At 47.4% G+C, this 20,275-nt stretch overlaps 2 protein-coding genes across 3 annotated transcripts; both read left to right on the top strand.

The window, feature by feature from the left end:
• The first annotated feature begins 1,954 nt into the window (after window positions 1-1,954).
• On the top strand, window positions 1,955-12,998 carry LOC132330886 (cytochrome P450 2J2-like). Its single transcript, XM_059853693.1, has 9 exons — window positions 1,955-2,161; window positions 3,673-3,835; window positions 4,467-4,607; window positions 6,539-6,699; window positions 7,532-7,708; window positions 8,248-8,389; window positions 8,937-9,124; window positions 10,178-10,316; window positions 10,817-12,998. Exons 1-9 carry the CDS (start codon window positions 1,955-1,957, stop codon window positions 10,993-10,995), a joined length of 1,497 nt encoding a protein of 498 aa, XP_059709676.1. The 3' UTR covers window positions 10,996-12,998.
• Window positions 10,178-19,530, top strand: LOC132330885 (cytochrome P450 2J2-like). Of its 2 annotated transcripts, none has more exons than XM_059853691.1 (10): window positions 10,178-10,316; window positions 14,406-14,710; window positions 15,221-15,383; window positions 15,535-15,684; window positions 16,204-16,364; window positions 16,759-16,935; window positions 17,180-17,315; window positions 17,487-17,674; window positions 18,134-18,272; window positions 18,879-19,530. In XM_059853691.1, the coding sequence occupies exons 2-10, from the start codon at window positions 14,522-14,524 to the stop codon at window positions 19,052-19,054; spliced, it is 1,479 nt and encodes a 492-aa protein (XP_059709674.1). In that variant the 5' UTR covers window positions 10,178-10,316; window positions 14,406-14,521; the 3' UTR covers window positions 19,055-19,530. The 2 variants fall into 2 exon arrangements, with proteins under 2 accessions (XP_059709674.1, XP_059709675.1); XM_059853692.1 differs by lacking the exon at window positions 10,178-10,316 and adding an exon at window positions 13,150-14,048.
• The last annotated feature ends 745 nt before the right edge of the window (window positions 19,531-20,275 follow it).

Genomic DNA, 20,275 nt, shown 5'->3' on the forward strand with positions numbered 1-20,275 from the left:
TCCTCCTGCTAAAAATAACATTTCTCCTGTCAACCACGATGCACCCACCCCCACAACACCACCCAGAAGAACACATTAACACCTTGGCTTTGCACGTAGCCCGATTCACAGCAGCCACAAGTGGTAGAGGGATCTGCACTCTGTGCATGCTGACAAATCATATGGCACAGCGAGGAACAGAGGAGTGAAACTGGGCTAGCAGAAGTTGACGCCTTATCATCACAGTCCCTCTGAGCATGCTGTAGGCTGACACCTCCACCAACCGAGTCATCTCCCCAGTGCCAGGATGAGGAGCACGAGCCTGCTATCCTGATTTAGCCTCTGGTAAGCCAGGCTTGGCTTGCCACACCAGGAAGGCTGGAAGAGGCACGTGGACGCAAGCGGTGCAGGAGCACCGTGGGTGCGCCGGCATGAGGAGAAGCAAAGCACATCCAACCACTGCTGCTCACAGCTGTGCTATGGGGACATGTAAAATGTGCTTTATACACAAGGGATGTGAGATGTTTCTCCCATTGCTGTTCCCTGTTTGCTGCCTAATCCCATCTAGGAATCTGTAAATAATATTTCAAAGCAAGAAGGGTTGGGTTGCAGTAACTTTTGCCCCTAAATATACTTCTGCCATAGCCAAGGTGCAGGTCTGTCAGATAGCCTGCTTGTGCTTCTAAGATTATGAAAGACAGGGACAGCAAAGCTTTTTAAAATGGTCAAAGACTAGAGAATACCAGATTTTTTCCCCCAATTATTATTTCTTATGAAAAGGTGCACTTTTTTCCTTAAAAATTAAATCTTTCTTTAAAGCTGAAGACACAGCATCCCTGCCCATGGCAGGAGGTTGGAACCAGAGGATCTTTACATTCCCATTCAACCCAAACCATCATAAAATTCTATGGTAATAAAAATTGACCATCCTTCAGAATTTTTCATATTAAATTCCCATTCAACCCAAACCATCAGAGAATTCTATGACAGTAAAAATTGACCATCCTTCAGAATTTCTCATATTAAGTTCTAGGCAAATAATTTGAAAACTCATTATTTATATTTGGCTTTAGTATACATTTAGATTCTTTTAAATTTTGTAAAAGGAAAAAAAAAAAAAGGAAAGAGAGAGCTGGAACCAAGTTGTAGCTAAATATCAGCAGGTGACACAAGACTGATTCCAAGTCATAGAGGTCACTGTCAGTCCACTGCAGCCTTCCCCCAGGACAGTGTGAAGCTTTATTCAAAGGAGATTTTCAGAAAACCCAGGAGATCTAAATGCACAAGTTCCAATCCCATGGCAAGCACATGAGCCTATGTTCTCACTCTTGAGATTAAGCTCCTTTAACTCTCATTTGTGTGGCTGAGAGAGCCCTGGGGCCCTGCAGTTCTTCCCATGTCTGAACCTCCCCTGACAGCTCCGGCAAAGCCAGGAAGGCTTTGGTGGGCACTGAAGGCACCCGGCCCTTTGCAGATGGTGCTTAGCACTTAACAGGATCAGCCCTCAGCCCCTTGTGTGGTGTCCATCACCTCAGATGCCTCAGCATCCCTGAAACTGCACGACGCCCACCACATGTGATCAGCCCCATAAGCTGCTTTCACCTCACCTCGAATGTTTGCTGTGCTGATAATCCCAGCGGGGTGTCCGTATAAAGGAGCCCCTTGTTCAGGGCAAAAGGGAGGAATGCTCTTCCATAAGAAAATTAGGGAGTTGAGAGAGATGTAAAGCTAAAGGTTTGCAAGATTGCTTTTGCTTGGCCAAATGTTGTGAGTTTTCAGGGTTGTTTTTGGAGATCCTGGTGTTTAAAGTTAGTTATTCAGCAGGTGGTCTGGCAGCAGCTTCCAGTCAGCTATCAGCATTTTAGTTTTTTTTTTTTTGTATCTTCTCCAGTCGTTGCTTACTCCTGTTTTAGCAAATGTAACACCAGAATCCAGTCCCTTCCTGGGATGAAAACCTGCGAGTTCATCAGCCAAGATGGAGCTTCAGTTTTGGCCTGATTTGGTGTCTCTCTTGAAAAAGCTGAATGGTCGGATACTCTTGGTGGTTCTGGTCACATCTCTTCTGATCATTGACCTAGTGAAAAAGAGACGACCCAGGAATTTCCCTCCAGGGCCACAGCTCTTTCCTCTCGTGGGAACCTTTGTGGACTTTAAGCAGCCCCTCCATCTTGCACTGCAGAAGGTAAGAGCTCCATGGACATTTTCCCTACTAACAATATCTTTCACTTCCATGACTCTTACCACCACACAGAGAAGCAGCAAGGGCAGCCTCTGCAGAGCTGGGTATATAATAACCACATGAGATAGATGACCCATCTTGGTTTTATCTCTCACTATCACCTCCTCTTCCAGGGGAGTAGGATGGTCCAATGGGAAAGAAATCCATAACGGAGGAAGATTTATATGTTCCTCCTTTTTCTTCCCATCTGACTGTGACCATTTCCTTCTGGACCCCAGAAAAGGCTCAGAAAGGCTGGGCCAGGCTGGGGGACAGGTGAAAAGTGCTGTGTGACAGCTGAACTGTTTGGAGATCACCTCTGGAAATTGTCCTTTGTCTTTGCTCAGAGGCCAACAATTCACCCCATCACACCTGAAAGAAACATTTAAAATCCTAAGCTATATTCTGTGGCTTCTTCTGTGTTGCAGAAAGAGGCAGTGATCTCTCTGAAAAGCTTTGACTCCCACCAGAGACAAAAAGAGAGAGATTTTATACATGCTGACTATTCTTCCATGGTGGAAGAAGTTCTGACATGCTGACTGCAAAAATCCTTTCTGGTGACTATTTGTCTCTTGCTGTTGCTGACACCAGCAGGCTGACACCACCCTGTCTACTCTCAGGCCACCAGCATGGGTGGTCCCCGAGGGAATCCTTGGGGAAGGCTGAGGCAGCGAGTTCAGGATACATACAGTTACTAAGAAAATGAATCCCATTTACTTACAAGCACACAATGACTAAGACACCCATTTGGTCCCAGGTTGGTTTCACAAGTCACCACAGCAGTTTGGGGTGACCCAGTGTGTCCTTTCATGTAGATTCATTTTAAGAAGAGGATGAGCTCCCTGACAGAGAGAAGATATGATCCCCCTTTTACCCTTATACATCTCAGAGGAGACACTAATACCAGCAAAGTCCATGCAAGGAAAATGGCTGCAATTTGGCCATAAATGCAGTCAGGCTTAAAATTAGAAGTACGTGTCTAGCAATAAGCAGTTAGAGCTCCTGTCTAAATGGGAGAGCTGGAGAAGAAACCACACTACTCTAGATACAAAGTTGATGAAAGGGATAATTTGTCGTGCTTTGCCCTCAGCAGGAAGAGCCCGAGTGTGGTGTCCCAGGGGGTGGGACAGAAAGGGACAGAGCAGATGCCCATCAGTTACAAAGCAACTTACATCCTTGTTACAAGCCAAACTGATGTGAACACCTGGTCAAGCCCAGGTCACACCAGATAATAAATCAAAGCAATCCATCTCTCCCACACTACAGCTCTCCAGCCCTTTTTATGCCTTCTCCAGCCTTCATGGAGTAGCTGAGATTGGATGGGACCTGCGTGTTTGGGTTTGGGTTTCTCTAAAGTCCCTTTGCCTCAAGCAGGGTTAAATTCAAAGTCAGATTTCTCTGTTCAAGGTCTTGGCCTGGTGAGATTTGAAAATCCTCATCTTCTTGTTCTCAGAGGACAATGGACTCTCTTTCAGCTTACGGGTCGGTACGGGAACATCTTCAGCGTGCAGTTTGGAAGTCTGACATTCGTGGTGGTCAACGGGTACCAGATGGTGAGAGAAGCTCTTGTCCACCAGGCTGAAATATTTGCTGACCGGCCAAATATTCCACTCCTCCAAGAAATATTTAGAGGCTTTGGTAAGCACAGCTACCAGGATTTTGGGACAAAACTTTCATCTCTTTGGAATGATAACTGCTAGAGGGAAAGAAACTGGTTGAATTTAACCCTTTTGAGCTGCACCTGTGAAAGCCAGCACAGGGGAAGGCAGGAATGGTAATAATTTCACACGGGTATGTTTTAATCTCTGTGAGATTTAGGGATGAGAATGGGCTCAAAACCAGATTTTAATGAAAGAGGAGAAATAAATGCAAGCTACCTGAAGATCGATACACTCTCAGCATTTCCCCTTGGTTTTCATTTCTCCTTTACTTTTCCTGCCTGGGTTGCACACAGCTCCAGAGACGGGGTGCTCCTGCCTGCAGCTCTGCCAACAGCGTGATAGTACTCAGAGTATTTTGGCTTACACCTTTTTTTCCCACGCAAAGTGACAAAGTAGCAGATTAAAGCAAATCCATAAAGCTAGATCTTTAGCATAAGCCAATTACTCTTGAATTTTAATTCCCAGGCAAAGCCATAGCCTTTTCCACATCCATGAGATTTGTTTGCCTTGGTTTGGGGTTTTTGTCCATGATGAATGGCCGTTTCAGAGTCCTAACACTCACAAATGACCCAGAGAGAGGATTGTTCATGTGTGTTTTCACCCTACAGGGCTCATATCATCCAACGGGCACATATGGAGGCAGCAGAGAAAGTTTGCTTTAGCAACACTGAAAAGCCTTGCTGTAAATTTTGAGGAAAAAGTGCAAGAGGAGAGTCGGTACCTCGTGGAGACAATTGAGGAGGAGAAAGGTGGGGGTTAATGCACAGCACTGTGCTCAGAGCTTCCAGCTAAATGAATGATGAGACGTAAAACTCTTACCCCAGCACAGCTCCAAAAGTGCAAAACATTTCTTCAGTAGCTCAAATATCTATCTTACACTTCCAGACTGTGCCTTTTAGCACTCATTTTAGACCTCAGGCCTCCTATTTTAGTTGTTCCTTATTAATATTAAGCAAACATATACTAGGTGGTTATTAAAACATGAGTGTTTACATGGCTAAGGGAGTGTCTCGTGCATTCTGCAAAGGAATAAACGCAGCTCTCCTGCTATCAGGCACTTCCACTCAGAGGCTTAGTTAACCTCTGCTTGTCCTTGGTTTTGCAAAGTATTTTAAAACTTGTTTAGTCAGGCTTTCCCTTTGTATCACACACAGATGAAGCGTGTGCCTTGCTCTTTTATGGTCCAGCTTTTAAAAACTGCCAGAGGGATATTAGTAAGAATAATTTGTATGTTGGTACATGGGTGATGTTGCACTTCAGCTTTAAATAGAAGCAGATGGGGTTGAGCTAATTCTATGGAGCTATATATAGTAAACAAGAAAGATCTAAAAAGGAATTGTGAAATTATATACTAAACTTGCTCCATTTTAATTGCTGTTGCACTGAACAGGCCAAATACTCCATGTTGCCAATTGATTATAGTCTTCTATAGTCCTAATCAATAAACTAATTAAGCTGCTGGTTTGGGCCTTTCTTCCCATTAGTAATGACAAATAGCGATCATGTCCATCACTCTAATATCTGAGCACCAGCCCGGTTTAATTACTTTCTTGAAGAGTGGAGAGTGCAGCAGTGCTGTGAGGAGTGCCTTGCATTTCAAAGTGATGCTCAACAGCAGCTCAGGGCTGGACTGGGCTTGTCACTGAGATCAGTCTCTTGTAACAGCAAGTGGCTCTCCAGGCTGCTGAAATGTGCCCAAGGAGATGAAGGTCCCTGCTCAGTAGCTCTCTCAGGGAACGCAGATGTGACAAGCATCACACCACACTTCACTTTATAAATGGGCTCTAAGGGCCACGTGAGCTATTGCTGGGGTTTACAGGTGGGCACAGAGATCTGCAACCCTCTCCCCTCTCTCCTCCAGCTCCCTGGATTTCTTCATGGTGGACAACTAAAGCCCAGGGCAATGGTATTTTTGCAGTGTGGCTGTCCTGGGCTCCCTGCCCTGGGCAAAGCCTTGAGGGACACTCTCCTGGTGTTTAAAATTGGTACCAAACACAGGTTGGAGCAGGTAAAGTTGACAGCCATAGCATGGCATGCTGCTGGTTGTTTTTCCTGGAAAATGCTTCAGACGCTTCTTGGGCAGCTCAGTGCTAATGTCACTGCCTGCCAGCAGCCTGGGCTCACACAGGACGGGATGTCCTGGCCCATAGTGCCCAGGGTCCAGTGGGATGCTGGAGGTGATGGGGGTGGTGGGTACCCCAGGACATGGGGTGAAACCTGAACAACCCCATGGGTGAGAAGTAGGTCTCACCCTGATTCACAGCTGTGGATCTAATAGAGAATGTGGTTTGGACTGAGACTAAACAGGAAAATAAATGAAAGCTGTCTTTAGAATCATAGAATCATGGAGACATTTATGTTGGAAAAGATCCTTGAGTTCATTGAGTCCAAACATTAACCCAGCACTGCCATGTTCACCACTAAACCATGGCCCCAGGTGCCACATCCACATATCTTTCAAACACTCCAGGAATGGTGACTCCACCACTGCCCTAGGCAGCCCCTTCCAAAGCCTGCCATCCTTTCAAATGAAGACATTTTCCCTCATATCCAGTCAAAATCTCCTCTGGCACAACTTGTGGCTGTTTCCTCTTATCCCTTGTTCCTTGGGAGAAAAGATCAACTCCCACCCAGTCGCAACCTCCCTATAGACAGTTTCCTTTCCTTTTCTTTCCTCCAGGACAGCCCTTTGACCCTCATTATAAAATTAACAGTGCTGTTTCAAACATCATCTGTTCCATAACTTTTGGGAACCGCTTTGACTACCATGACAACCGTTTCCAGGAACTGCTGCACTCCCTGGCTGAAACTCTGCTGCTCATCGGAAGTTTCTGGGGCCAGGTAAAGCCACCTGGATGTTTTTCCAGCTTCAGCTGCATGGAACAGCTCAGAAACTGGGGTTTCTGAGGCACTGGTGTAATCTGCCTTTTCCTGTAGAAAAAGAGCCATGTTTAAAGGAAAATGACCAGGAGAATTGTTTTACATTAGATTGGGTTTATAAACAAAGCCTATCAGGAAAGCAAGGAAAAAAGTTAAAATTATTGGGACACGTGGAATTAAAAAAAGAACCACTACAGAACTGTGAAACCAATCTTATGCCTGACATAACCAAAAAACAATGGGAAAATCTTAAAAGAATCTACAAAATTTCTAGAAAAAGAAGAACTTTGTTTCTACAAAAAGAAGAACTAGTAACACTGTGAAAATTCCTATCTTTTCCCACACCCATATCCCAACCAGTTTCTTAAATAACTTCTATTTATGAAAAAAAAATCGAGATACCAGGTTTAGAAACCAAATAGGTGGATTTGGTGATGTATTTTCTGCATGGCCACACACCATGGTCTGATCTCTGTCCCCTCCATGGGGACACACTAAGGGGCTCATCTGCATCTACCTCACCTGTGGCCACCTCACATTAGGGGGCAGCTTTGGCCATTCAGTATTTGAGAACTTTATCAGGAGAAAATATCTGTCCAATTCTTTCTTGTTTGTACTTGTTTACACCTATGTAAGTAAATTTGTACAAATTGGACAGTTACAGCAAGGATGATTTTTTTCATGGCAGCAAGCAGAATTAATCAATTAATTGAGAGTTCCATCCTCTCAACTATGATACCTGCTCTTTTCTAACTCAAGAAATGCTCTTTTGCTCTTTTTAATCTCTTACCAGCTCTATAATGCTTTTCCTTTGATCATGAGATGGTTGCCAGGACCCTTCAGGAAAATCTTCAGGCACTGGGAGAAACTTCAGTATTTTGTGAAAGGCGTGATTGCAAAGCACAAGGAGGATTTGGACCAGTCCGAGGCAGGAGATTATATTGACTGTTACCTGAAGGAAATAGAAAAGGTAGGAAGTAAATAACCAAAACCACCTAAAGATTAACCCATAGAATGAGCAGAGAAGATTCAAGGCTGTTTTGTAATGGAAGTTCTTGCCTCACACATTGCCTTCCCTCCCAACCTCTGCCACATCAAACTTTAGCAGCAGCAGAAGTCTGATCACTTAGAAAACACACAGATTTTTTTTTTCCATTTGAAAGGATTTACACTTTGTCTTCCTCCCTTTTTCGTTCTGTCACACGGCGTAGGAGGACTCTCAGGGAACATGTTCATGTTTCTGTGAGCACTCGCACGCCTGTGTTTGCTATTGTGAAACCTGACATTTAAAAATGCTACCTGCTTTCAAGAGCCACTCTACAGCAACCAGGGTGTCTGTCAAAACAGTCCATAGGGCTGGAAATCCAGTGAAAGGCTGGAAATTTCCAAGCCCAGGTGTTGATAATAAAGGAGCAGTAGGACTTCAGTTACGCACAAGTGATTTTGGATTGGATTTTAAATGCATCCCCTCCAGAATAAGAGCTTTCATTGCCATGTTTTTCCTCCAAGTTTAAGGGTGACACCAGCTCCTATTTCCATGAGGAAAACCTGCTGTGCTCCACCTTGGACCTGTTCTTAACTGGGACAGAGACAACGGCGACCGCCATCCGCTGGGCTCTGCTCTACATGGCCGCGTACCCCCACATTCAGGGTAGGGCCACTGAGGGGTTCTTTGCTTAGCCCAGAATTAGATAAGGGAACAGAGTTATCCCAGCTCTGCCACACCTTGGATATGCCTGTGCCCCAGGAATCCTATTGGGAACTTTTTGAAGACAAGTCTTAGGAGAAGCTGTTGAGGGACCTGGGAGTGTTTAGGCCAGAAAAAAGGAGGTTCAGGGGGGATCTTCTCATGCTCTACAACTCCCTCAAAGGAGGGTACAGCCAGGTGGGGGTCGGTCTCTTCTCCCAAGGAGCAAGAGACAGGACAAAGGGAAATGGCCTCAGGCTGTACCAGGAGAGGTTTAGGTTGGATATTAGGGGAAATTTCTTCACTGAAAATGTTATCCAGCCCTGGAAGAGTCTGCCCAGGGGAGTGGTGCAATCACCCTGGAAGTGTTCAAAAGGAGTGAGGATGTGGCACTGTGGTGGGCTGGCAGCACTGGTTTAACAGTTGGACTTGATCCTTTAAGAGAGCTTCTCCAACCCTAAACATTCTATGAAGAGGGATATTTTGAATTTATTTTTTTTTCTCCCTATAGAGAAAGTGCAGCAGGAGATTGACACCGTGGTCGGGCAGTGCCAGCAGCCCTCGATGGCTGACAAGGAGAAGATGCCCTACACCAGCGCCGTGCTGAGCGAGGTCCTGCGCATGGGCAACGTGGTGCCCCTGGGGGTGCCCCGCATGGCCACCAGTGACACCACCCTGGCTGGCTTCCACCTGCCCAAAGTGCGTGGGGACCACCAGCCTTCATCCCACTGGCCTTTGCCCTATCAGTCTTCATCCCAACAGCCTTCATCCCACCAGTCTTCGTCACCCCAACCTTCATCCCACCAGCCTTCATCCGACCAGCCTTTTGTCCCACCAGCTTTCATCCTACCAGCCTTCATCCCTACAGCCTTTGTCCCACTAGAGCAGGGTCTTCAAGGCCCAAGCCCTGAATCTCACCTGGGGGGGGACCAACCAGCAGGATCTTATAAAAATATCACAATTATATAGAAAATACAAGCCCTCTTGATGGATTCTGTGGGGCTGTTAGGGGTCTCACCTCCTTACAGAGGAGAATTGTGAGATCCTCATGGTGTTGGCTGTAATTGCCAATTTTAAAAGGTTTATGCCTTAAATTTTGTAAAAGACACCCTCAACTCGTTATGGGAATAGAGGAAACATAAGAAAGCAAACCGTTTGGGTTTGTTAATTCTACAAAATATTAATAATCATCTATTAAAAGCAGCACTTGATGAAAGGCAGGTAATGAGTATTGTTTCACATACACTGTTCTGCATTTACAAAAGCAAATATGAGATTTATATATAACTGGTCTCTTCCCTCTATATGACTGGTTGCAATGAGGCAAATTTTAAAAATCCAGGCATTTTCCTCCACAATGATTTTAATATTTCTCCTGCTGATGGAGAATGAGGAGATAAACCAGATCACCTTATTTTTTTCTTAAAAAATTCATTTAAAAAATCAATTGAAAATTACTTAATTAAATTGCTTCAAGGTCCTATGGGAATGCAATGCTACCAACTTAAAGTTGGTTTGCATTATCACCTGTTACTGAAGCTCAGGATGCAGATCAACGCTCGGTGATCTGTAAAGATACACAAAAGTGAACAATCCTGCAGGCTTTCACCCTAATTACGTAGCTTAGGGGGGAAAAAAAAGGTCCGTTTTGCCCTTAAAACAGTGTGGTTTACAGAGCTAATAATAACCCAGCCTGACAACACTTCGGCTCCTCTCCGCCGCGTAATCGTCCCTTTTCTCCGCCTCTCGCAGGGCACCACCCTGATGACCAGCCTGACTTCGATAATGTTCGACAAAAACGTGTGGGAGACTCCAGACACCTTTAATCCTGAACATTTCCTGGAAAACGGCCAGTACAGGAGGCGGGAGGCTTTTCTGCCCTTCTCTGCAGGTAGGGTGATGGATGGGGAGGTCGCTTTTCTTTTTGCAAGGCTTTGATTTCTTCCCCAAGACACTGCTACACTGCCTATAGAGTAGGGGGTACCGCTCCTGCTCAGCTTCCAGCCTACCCCTACAGTGAAAATCCCAGTCACAGTTAATAGAGGCTGCTCGGAGCGGGGAGGAAATCAATTTGTTACTGCAGGATTAAAAAAAAAAAAAAAAAAAGAAAGAAAAAGAAAAAAAAAGGAAAAAGCCTTTTTCTTCTTGCAGAAGTTACATAACTGGGTTGTTCAGACAGTTTCCGCTCCTCGCCTCTCGGAAGAGGCGCGGTTTGCTCGGCAGTAAACTTCTGGGGAAGGCTTGAGCAGATTGTGTGGGTGAACATTGCCACCTAACCTTTCCAGGAAGAAAAGCTGCCGCAGCCTGTGCGAGGCGGCGCGGGCCAGAGGAGCCTCGGAGCTGGCTGAGCTCTCTCGGGACTCTGTCGGGTTCTTTGTGCTCCTTTTCCAGGCAAGAGGGCTTGTCCCGGGGAGCAGCTCGCCAGGACCGAGCTCTTCATCTTCTTCGTGGCCCTGCTGCAGAAGTTCACCTTCCAGGCCCCAGCAGAGGCCGCGCTGTCCTTCGCCTTCACGCTCAGCCTCACGCGCTGCCCCAAACCCTTCCAGCTCTGCGCCGTGCCCCGGCACTGAGCCGGGCCTGGGCTGCCCCACAGCCCCCTGCGGCCTCACAAACTGGGAAATCCCCTTCTCCTGACCACCCCAGAGACTTGGGGCTGAAATGATGGGCCCTGGAGGTCCAGCACCCGCCAGCATCTGGGTGGCAGGGAAGGGCACAAGGGCCCCATCCTGCCCGCTGCAGCAAACACAGCCCTTGTGGTTCTTCCCTTCACCTCATTCCTGCTCTCCGCTACCAGTCTGACAAAAATGCATGGATTTAAAAGCCTTATTTCCTAATTTCCACTGTCAGCAATTCCCAGGAAGGTGTCTGCCAGCTGCAAAAACATGGTTTGATGTTGACTCTTCCAGGGGGAACATGTCCATCACCCAGAGACCACTTAGCAGCCCCTAATACTGCAGCACCCAAATAGGCAAGGGCTCCTGAGGTGTCCCTGCTCAGAGCGAGCTGCTGGCCTTGGACACAAGCTCTGGACTCATTACTCAGCACCAGTTTGGGTTTTCAGGTGGCCACAGTCAGTCCTGAGCCTCAGGTGGGCTTGGGCTCAGGGTGGTGGACATTCCCTACAGCACCACATTGCTGCTGTGGGATGGAAATCACAGAATCAAGGAATAGTTTTTCTTGAAAGGGACATTAAAGATTAAACCCTCTGCCATGGGCAGGGACACCTTCCACAAAACCAGGTTGCTCCAAGCCCCATCCATCCTGGCCTTGGACACTTCCAGGGATAAAATATATCTCAGCAGAGATTTTTGCAGCAGCGAGCATTTTTTTGGATCTCAAAGAGTATATGGGAATTTTAATTAGGGGGTTACAGAGGAGTAGAAGCAGCTTCTATCAAAGCCCAACCCAAGTGGGATGGCACAAGGAGCTGTGCTTCCAGCAGGTCTGGAAGGGCTATAACAATAAGACACAGCAATTTTGTAATAGAAAAGCAAAAGGTTTGTGCTAGTAAAATACACATCAGAAAACTGCAACAAAAAAATCCCATTGGGCTGCTGGGGAGCAGTTCACCTGAAGCACAGCAGAAAGGGAACAGCAGAGAGCTGGAAGGGTTATGCCCATGGTGGCTCAGTGCTGGCCCTCAGGAAGGAAGCACTGGAACAGTGGTTTTGTGGTGGGAAGTCACGAGTTCAGCACTTCCCCTCTGCTTCTTCTGGCAAAGATTTGTGTCTGTGTGACCAGCAAGGACATAGCAGGGGGCCGAGGAAGCGGCTGGGACAGGGCACCCTGCACCATGGACACAGCTTCTTCCTTTGCCAGGCCTCTTTGGATAATAGTTAATTAAATATGCAACTTGTAGAGGATTTTGCCATTTATGTGACCAAGCATTTGTGCTTAGAAATGCTGTCTCCTGTGTGCTTCAGTTTGGACTATAGTCACGATAGCAAAGATTCTTCTTCTCCTTGTTTTTGGGGGTTTGTTTTTTGCTTCTCACCTTTCATAAGTGACTTTTCTGCGGGTACCCATGTAGGATATGGAATAGTTAACAGGAAAAGAGGATTACATCGAGTTTCATTTCCACTGGTTTTCTCCTCTGTCCCCGGCAATAGCGGCTTTGCTGCGGTACAAAGCAATCCCTGTGCAGTGGCAGATTTATGCCACAGGGGAGAGTCCTCTGCACACTACATCCCTGCCACACCGGGCACACGGGGATTCTGTCACTGAGCTGTCCTTCCGACTGATCGCTTTAATCCTATTGCGTTTTTAATTATTGTTTCACAGTCACGGGCTCCCATGTTGTGTTTTTGTCTTTGTAAAAGAGAAAACATAAAAGATACAGGGACTTTTTTTCACCTGTGAAATCTTCAACGCCACTCGGGACTAGGCACTGGTTTCTCTCCATTTTTGTGTTCGTTCTGCTGTAGGTCTGACCTCTGCCTTGTGGCAGCAGCTTGTATTATTTGCACTGGCTTAGCAAATAAATATTGATCTCTTCTCTCCTTCATTTCCAACTTGTGTTTCTTCCTTTGGGGTTTTCTCCCCTACTTCTGGAGAGAATAAATGATTGAAGTGATCTTTTTCTTATTTCTTTTTTTTTTTAATTAATTGCAATGATGCCATGCCTTAAAGGCAGGAGGCATGAACTTGTTTAATTTTCAAGTGGATCCTCTCATGTCACTGCTGGTGAACACATGCATCTTCAGGGGCTCATGCTTTTAAGTATGCTTAAACACCAGAGGTGAAAAGAGATATTCTCAAAAACAGGCCTCTCCCCTTACAGTCCCACAGTAAAACAGAGATTTGACTTTTCCAGCTTCCCAAGGTTATGGAGAACATGTGTATGGCATCACTATAGTGTCTCTGCTGCACCTCTGTGCCTTGTCATCAGCACTGGACAATAATCCCAACAGCCACAAGTGATGGCCCCATAAGAGAAAAAAGGCACCTAAAACATCTCCCAGAGCAAGAGAAGGCAGCTGATGACTTCAAGGGGCTGTGGCAGAGCCACAAGGTACAGGGGCAAAGTGCTGCTGCTCCCTGCTTCTTTCACAGTAAAACACAACAAACACATCAAAGTTCCGTGTGGTCTGTGTGCATGATCACCTCCCTAACCCAGAGCTGCTCTGGGGTGGGAAAATGCAGCACACTCTGCTGCCAGCTCCCACCAAAGGGCCCCAGCCTGCAGAGCTGGGCATCTGCATCGGCTTCTCAGCACCTTCCTCAGCCCTGTGGGGCTTTGGGAGCAGCTTCACCGTGGGCTATGAGCCAAAGGACAAGCTAAGTGGGAAGGGATGGCTGGAGAGCTCAGGGCGTGGCCAGAGCCAGCTACTCTGCCTGCACTGGTGTGGTGGAGATCAGAAAATGTTGGTGCTCAGGAAGTGCTGAGTTCCGGGACAGCTGTTCACCTCCAGCCCACGTCACCCAGACATGCGGAAACACGAAACCCAGTCAGATGGTGTGGGAGAGGTTGTGCAACCTTATCTCGGGTGTCCCCTGAGACCTGGGGCTTGGCCTGGGACTCTTCATACCAGGAAGTAAGCTGCTATAAAGAAGGAAAGCACAAGGCTCTCAGAGCAGCTGGAGACTCCCTGGCACTGAGAAGCTGAAACGGGGACATAGCACGGTGAGGGCACCTGGGAAGGAGGGAGCAGGGTCATCCTGGGAGATGGGTTTGTGGGAGCTGCATGCTCAGACTGCCAAGTTTTTATCTCAATCCCACAAATCTCATTTCTGTCCTTTAGACAAGGGCATGGAGCACTGGGGTTTGGTAAAGTACTGAGGGGAAGCTGGAGGGGAAGGGGGAAGTTGGGGGTGTTCTGGTTCGTGGTGGCTTTGTTTTAAATCAGATCAGAGGGAATGTTTCAGTTTAATCAAGAAGGGGTTCAATCCTTTCTGAAAGCTGTCAAAGCAGGAGTCTGATTGTAGCCCCAAGAGCAGGCGGCAAAAGCCACTCCTTGCTGTTCTGTGTTTGCACCCACAGCTGTGCCAGCACATCACCCATCTCCGTCTGGCCCTAGGGCCCTCAGTGGTGCCCTGTGAGCTCAACCCATCTGACCTGCTGTTGGACACGTCCCTGCAGAGCCCCACCATCCAGCCATGCTGCACTTCCTCTGGGACAGCATCTCCTTCCAGACATTCCTCATCTTTCTCTTCATCTTCCTGCTCATCGCAGACTACATGAAGAACAGAAATCCAAAGAATTTCCCTCCCACCCCCTTCCGCCTGCCCTTTTTGGGGCACTTCTACCTCTTAGATTTCAAAGATCCTGAGGTCGCAGTGCAGAGGGTATGTAGGTGGTGAGCAGCATAGGGAAGGAGGGATTGCAGCTACACATCCCCAGCCATGCAGGGAAAGGGATAACCCAAACCCCACAGGTAGTGAAGGCAGGCAGGAAGTTTGCCCCCATCTGTGACATTTACCTGAGTACAAGCAGGGTGACAAGTGTGGAGTGATTCCATGGACAAAGGTCACAGCACGATCCCAGGGGTGCAGTCACAGATGTACAAACCCTACAGGTTCGAGTGCGGGCTGGAATGGGGTGAAATAAAACCTGGAAAAATATAGGACTGAAAAATCCTTGAATTGCTTGATTTATGGCCAATTGACATAATCTCCCAATCACTGATTCAGGAAAAGAGGAAAAAAAAAACCTGTGCCTTCAGGCAGAGTGCACACATTCTGTCTCCCTTCCCACTCTTCCCTTATTTTTACCCATGTCCCCTGACAGGAGTGTCCTGGTCTCACCAGGAACATCCATTGCAAATGAAACCCCCTTTTGTTTATGTCCCCTCCCAGCTAATTAAAAGATATGGTGACATCTTCGCCCTGCAGATGGGCAGCATGAAGCTTGTGGTAGTAAGTAGGATGCGGCTGGTGAAAGAAGTGCTTGTAAACCAAGGGGACAAGTTCCTGGACCGCCCTGTCGTTCCCATTGATGAGGAGATCTTCAGCAAGATTGGTGAGTTACCCCTCAAGACATGCCTCAGCTGCAAGGTCCTAGCCTTGACCCTGCAGAGGTCCGAGTCAGCTGGAGACAAGGCAGAGAGCGCCCTGGAGCTTTCCTCCCTCAGTGGGAGATGGGCCCTGGCTCACAGGGGTGTTCCTGCCAGGACTGATCTCCTCCAGCGGGCACCTGTGGAAGGCACAGAGGAGGTTCACCCTGACCACGCTCCGGAACTTCGGCCTGGGGAAGAGGAGCCTGGAGGAGCGCATCCAGGAGGAGTGCCGGAACCTCGTGGATGTGTTTAGGGATGAACAGGGTGAGTGCCATGGCCCTCAGCAGCTGTGAAGGCAGGAACTGGTAGGGCCTGTTACAATTTCACTGCATGCTGAAAAATACCACACCTTGCAAGCAATGCTACAATGCTGCCAGCATCCCTGCTCCTTCCTACAGGTGCTTTGCCTTCCAACTGGCTGGGGAATGCAGCCAGGCAACACCCACGGCATTATTCACAGCCCACCTTCAGTCTAGTCCTCTCTGGGAAATACCGTGTGTGCATAAATGCTGATGTTTCCAATGGATTCAAATGACATCCTGCAGACCTTGTTTTCAGAAGTAAACTGACATCCCCATAAGCTGATTGAGCTGGGACCACTGTGGTTGTCCTGCCAAGCTTGGCCAGCTCATGGGGTCAGCCAGGCACCCCAGGAAAGCACTGCCATAGGACAGTGCCCATTAGGGGCCACTCATTTCATTCATATTTCTTGACTACTTTACCTCTGACATGTGTTTTCTTCTTTTCTGAGAATGGAAGAGAACTGATCTTTCTCTTCTCAAGGGAATCCTTTCAACCCTCAGCTGAAAGTCACTAATGCTGTTGCAAATGTCATCTGCTCCCTCATCTTTGGCAATCGGTTTGAATATCATGACGAGGATTTCCAAAGACTGCTGAAGCTGATCAATGAAATTACTGTCCTCCATGGAGCTGTCACAAGTCAGGTACATCCCTCCTGCCACCAACTCAGGGCATAGTTTCTTCTCTGGAGTCAATCTATCTTAAAAGTGACAGTGTTGTCATCACCAGAGCTGTCATTCCCTATTCCTTTGCACAGGCTAGATTTGTCTGTCATTTCTTTCTTCCTTCTGTTTAAGTTGTGCCATGCTCACGCTGCTCTCTCTCATCCAAAATCACTTTTCCTGCCCACTGATTGCCAACCTGCCTGCTGAAACAGTGGGTAACACACAAGTTACCCCATAATGAGAATTTCGCTCTTCTGGAGCTGAGCTGTTTCCACCAGCTCCAGAAATTCAGCAAGAGGCAATCGCAGGCTGAGGTCTTGATGTCAGAAAAAAGTCCTTTTTTCAACTTGTTTTTCTCCTTTTGCGTTCAAAGCTGTACAACAATTTCCCATCTATAATGAAGTACTTACCTGGAGCCCACCAAACCATTTTTAAATACTGGAGGTCATTGAAAAAATTTATGCAAGAGCAGATCAACAAACACAAGGAGGACTGGAACCCATCAGAGAGCCGGGACTACATTGACAGCTACCTGCTAGAGATCTCCAAGGTCAGCAGTGGGGAGAAAACCCTCTGGGAATGGGGCAGAGAAATCAGAAAGGATAGGAAACGAGCCCAGATTTTCCATCTCAGCTGCCTCTATGGCCTTTTTCATCAGGTTCAAGCCACCCATCAGCAGGATGGGGATGCGAGGGGTCAGCAGCATCTGTCAAAATCCTTGGGGTGGTCTGGACCAAGTCTGGTGCCAGGACACCCTTACCGTTTCTGTGTCACTAACACTCCTTCTCCTCAAGGACCACAACAGTGACACTTTCCAGGAGGAACACCTCATGGCCTGTTCACTCGACCTGATGTTTGCTGGGACTGAGACCACGTCCTCAACCCTCCGCTGGGCTTTGCTGTTTATGGCCACACACCCAGACATTCAAGGTACAATTAACAAAAAGGTGTTTTGCCTGGCTTTTATCCCTCACAGCTTTGTGAGAGACCAGTTGGGAGTGTCTCCACTCCCACATAAGAAGTCCCTTGGTAGACCCTTACAGCAATACCATTGTATTGCTCCAAGGGTTTTTCTCTGGGCTAATTCCTGCTCTTTCCCAGCCCAGGTGCAAGCCGAGATCGATGCGGTCATCGGCCAGGCACGGCCACCAGCCCTGGAGGACAGGGACAAGCTGCACTACACTAATGCTGTCATCCACGAAGTGCAGAGGAAAGGCAACGTTATCCCTTTCAACGTGCCAAGAATGGCATCAGAGGACACCTATGTGGATGGCTACTACATCCCAAAGGTAAACTCCAGAGTGCTGGCACTCCAGGGACACTGCCAGCTCCCCAGGCACGGTGCCAGGTCAGGTCCCTCCTGTACGGACTCTGTCCCTGCCCTGTCCAGAGTTCACTCCTGCTGAACATGGATTTTTTCCAACCAATGTTCTCCAGCTTCCTGGATAGTGCCCCACCCCACACATGCCTTTGAGGCACAGATCCCAGCTCCCAGCTCTTACAAGGACTTTAGCCCAAGATTACAAGAAATAGAAATGATGCTGATGAGGGAAAATGCAGTTACGTAACTGCACTGCCAAACAGACAAGGAGTAGAAAATCTGGGCTTGCAGTGGGGTGTTGCACAAATAATTTCAGTAGAATTTGACTAAGGATGTTCTTTATGGAGAGGAGACTGGAAGATAAAACTGCCCCTCCTGCTGTCAGTACCAGAGAGAAGTGTGATTTCTTTTTCTTTTTTTCTCTTAGGGCACTATTATAATGACAAATTTAACCTCTCTGCTGTTTGACAAGAATGAGTGGAAAACCCCTGATTCTTTTAACCCCGAGCATTTTCTGAAGGATGGGAAGTTCTGGAAAAACGAGTATTTTCTACCATTTTCTATAGGTAAGATTTGCTGAATTATGGTGCATGCGGGCTTGGGTTTCCAACTGCAGGGTGGAGACAGAGAGAAAAAGAGCAATAGAAAGGGCAGATGCACCCTGGGAGGTGCTGCTCAAAATGCTCCCATTGCCTCCCCAAAGCACCACAACCACACTTGGAGCCCTCTTGTGTCTTTCACGTGCACAGAAGAAAAATGAGGATGAATAAAAAAACATGTAAATTACAGAGTTCTTAGGAACAGCTTCACTGAGGCCATTGCTCTGCTCCCACATGGCTGAGCTCACCAGGGGCCTCAGTGGCCACCACAGGGTTCCTCAGCCAGAAGTTTCATGGGGAAGTTGCTTTTAGCAGCTGCTTTTACACCAGCACCACACATCTCCTCTGGTAGCTCTCTTAGGTGAGCTGTCCCAGCATGGGCACATCCAGGTCATGTGTGTGTGTAAAAAGTCACGCAGTTTGGGGGGCAGACCATGCTGTAATGCCAAAGTTATTATTGGGAAACTTGGTTTAGGTCGAAAAACTCACCCAGGAATGGGGTAACACAGCTGGACCATGGTCCTAAGGACAAAAAGCACAGTCTGAGGATGCTGTGGGTTGCTGTCTCCACAGGGAAGCGTGCCTGCCTGGGTGAGCTGCTGGCCCGTTCCGAGCTCTTCCTGTTCTTCACCTCCCTGCTCCAGAAATTCACCTTCCAGACACCCCCTGGCACCACGCTCAGCCTTAAGCCCATGATGGGCATTGCAATGGCCCCACAGCCTTACAAGATCTGTGCTGTGCCTCGCTAGGGAAACCTTGGCCACCATCCTCACATGGAAAATCCTGTGTCAGGGCTGCTGAAAACAAGCCCTTGACAGCTCTAGCAGGAGGCTGGGTGGTTTATTTCTTTGAAAGCAATTGTAAAATAATTTTTTTCACAATTAGACCTTGAACTCTGTATTTCGTGATGGTGTGATCATGGGATCACCCTGGGAGCTCCCAGAGCATTTTTAGGCTTGCCCTACGGCACTGTAAATAAATGAGGGGCTTGGGGATTTCCTGATTTTGTGATGGATGGCCATGGCTCACCTTGGCAAAATGAGGGACACTAGAGACTGCACTGTGGAGCCACCCACTATGGCTGGGTCCAGTGGGAGAGCAATCTAGCCCTTGTTTTATAACATTACCACTAGTATTAATTTGACATTTCCTTAAGATGTACTTACCTAAAAAAAAAGTCACTCTCTAACACTTGTCTCATACATAATAAATCTTTATCAAAGCATTTTTGTCATGAAGTGTTCTGCAAAGTGAAGACCAACACAGGCCATGTCCAGCAGGGGCTGTAGGCTTTGGCCATGCCCTGTGTCTCTGCCCCAGCACTGCAGGAGGTTGGCACTGTAAAAACAAAGGCAAATCCTACAGAAGTGATGGAAAAAGTGATCCTGGCAGCACAGTTAGAATTACAGAATGTAAAATCCTCTCTTTACCTGCATCACAGAGTGGCTGGTGTGTCCAAGGGCAGTGGGGTGAGCCCCAGCATGATATTAATGATATTAATGCAGTTCAGCTGCACTCAACAGTCTGAGGAGGAAAAGGGTGCCTTGGGAAATAACAGCAACAAGTTACTATTTTGAACCATCATCTACACAATGAAACAGTCCCAAGATTGGCAACCAATGGTTAACACCAGTAAATGCACTGAACTGGGAAACAGCTGCACCCCAAGGAGCCTGTTGAGACTCCAGCTTCCGGGGAGTAGGATGAGAAATCAGGAAATCAGCACAGCACCAGGAACACACACCTCCAGCTCCTGCTCGCCTGCTGAGGAAATGAGCAGAGAGCAATCTTTTCTTCTTTTCCATTTTCCCTGGAGTACAGGTCACCTGTTCTAAGAGTAAGTAAATTTCTCCCAGGTGAACACAGCTTCTGGCACAGCTCCTTCAGCACTGGCTGGGTGGGGGTTCTACCACCTCCTCTGATTTTCTGTGCCAGTGGAAACAAGAGTTTGGGCTGAGATACTGCTCCTG

This window comes from Haemorhous mexicanus, chromosome 9 (genome assembly GCF_027477595.1).
Source record: "Haemorhous mexicanus isolate bHaeMex1 chromosome 9, bHaeMex1.pri, whole genome shotgun sequence".
NCBI classification, from domain to species: Eukaryota; Metazoa; Chordata; class Aves; order Passeriformes; family Fringillidae; genus Haemorhous; species Haemorhous mexicanus.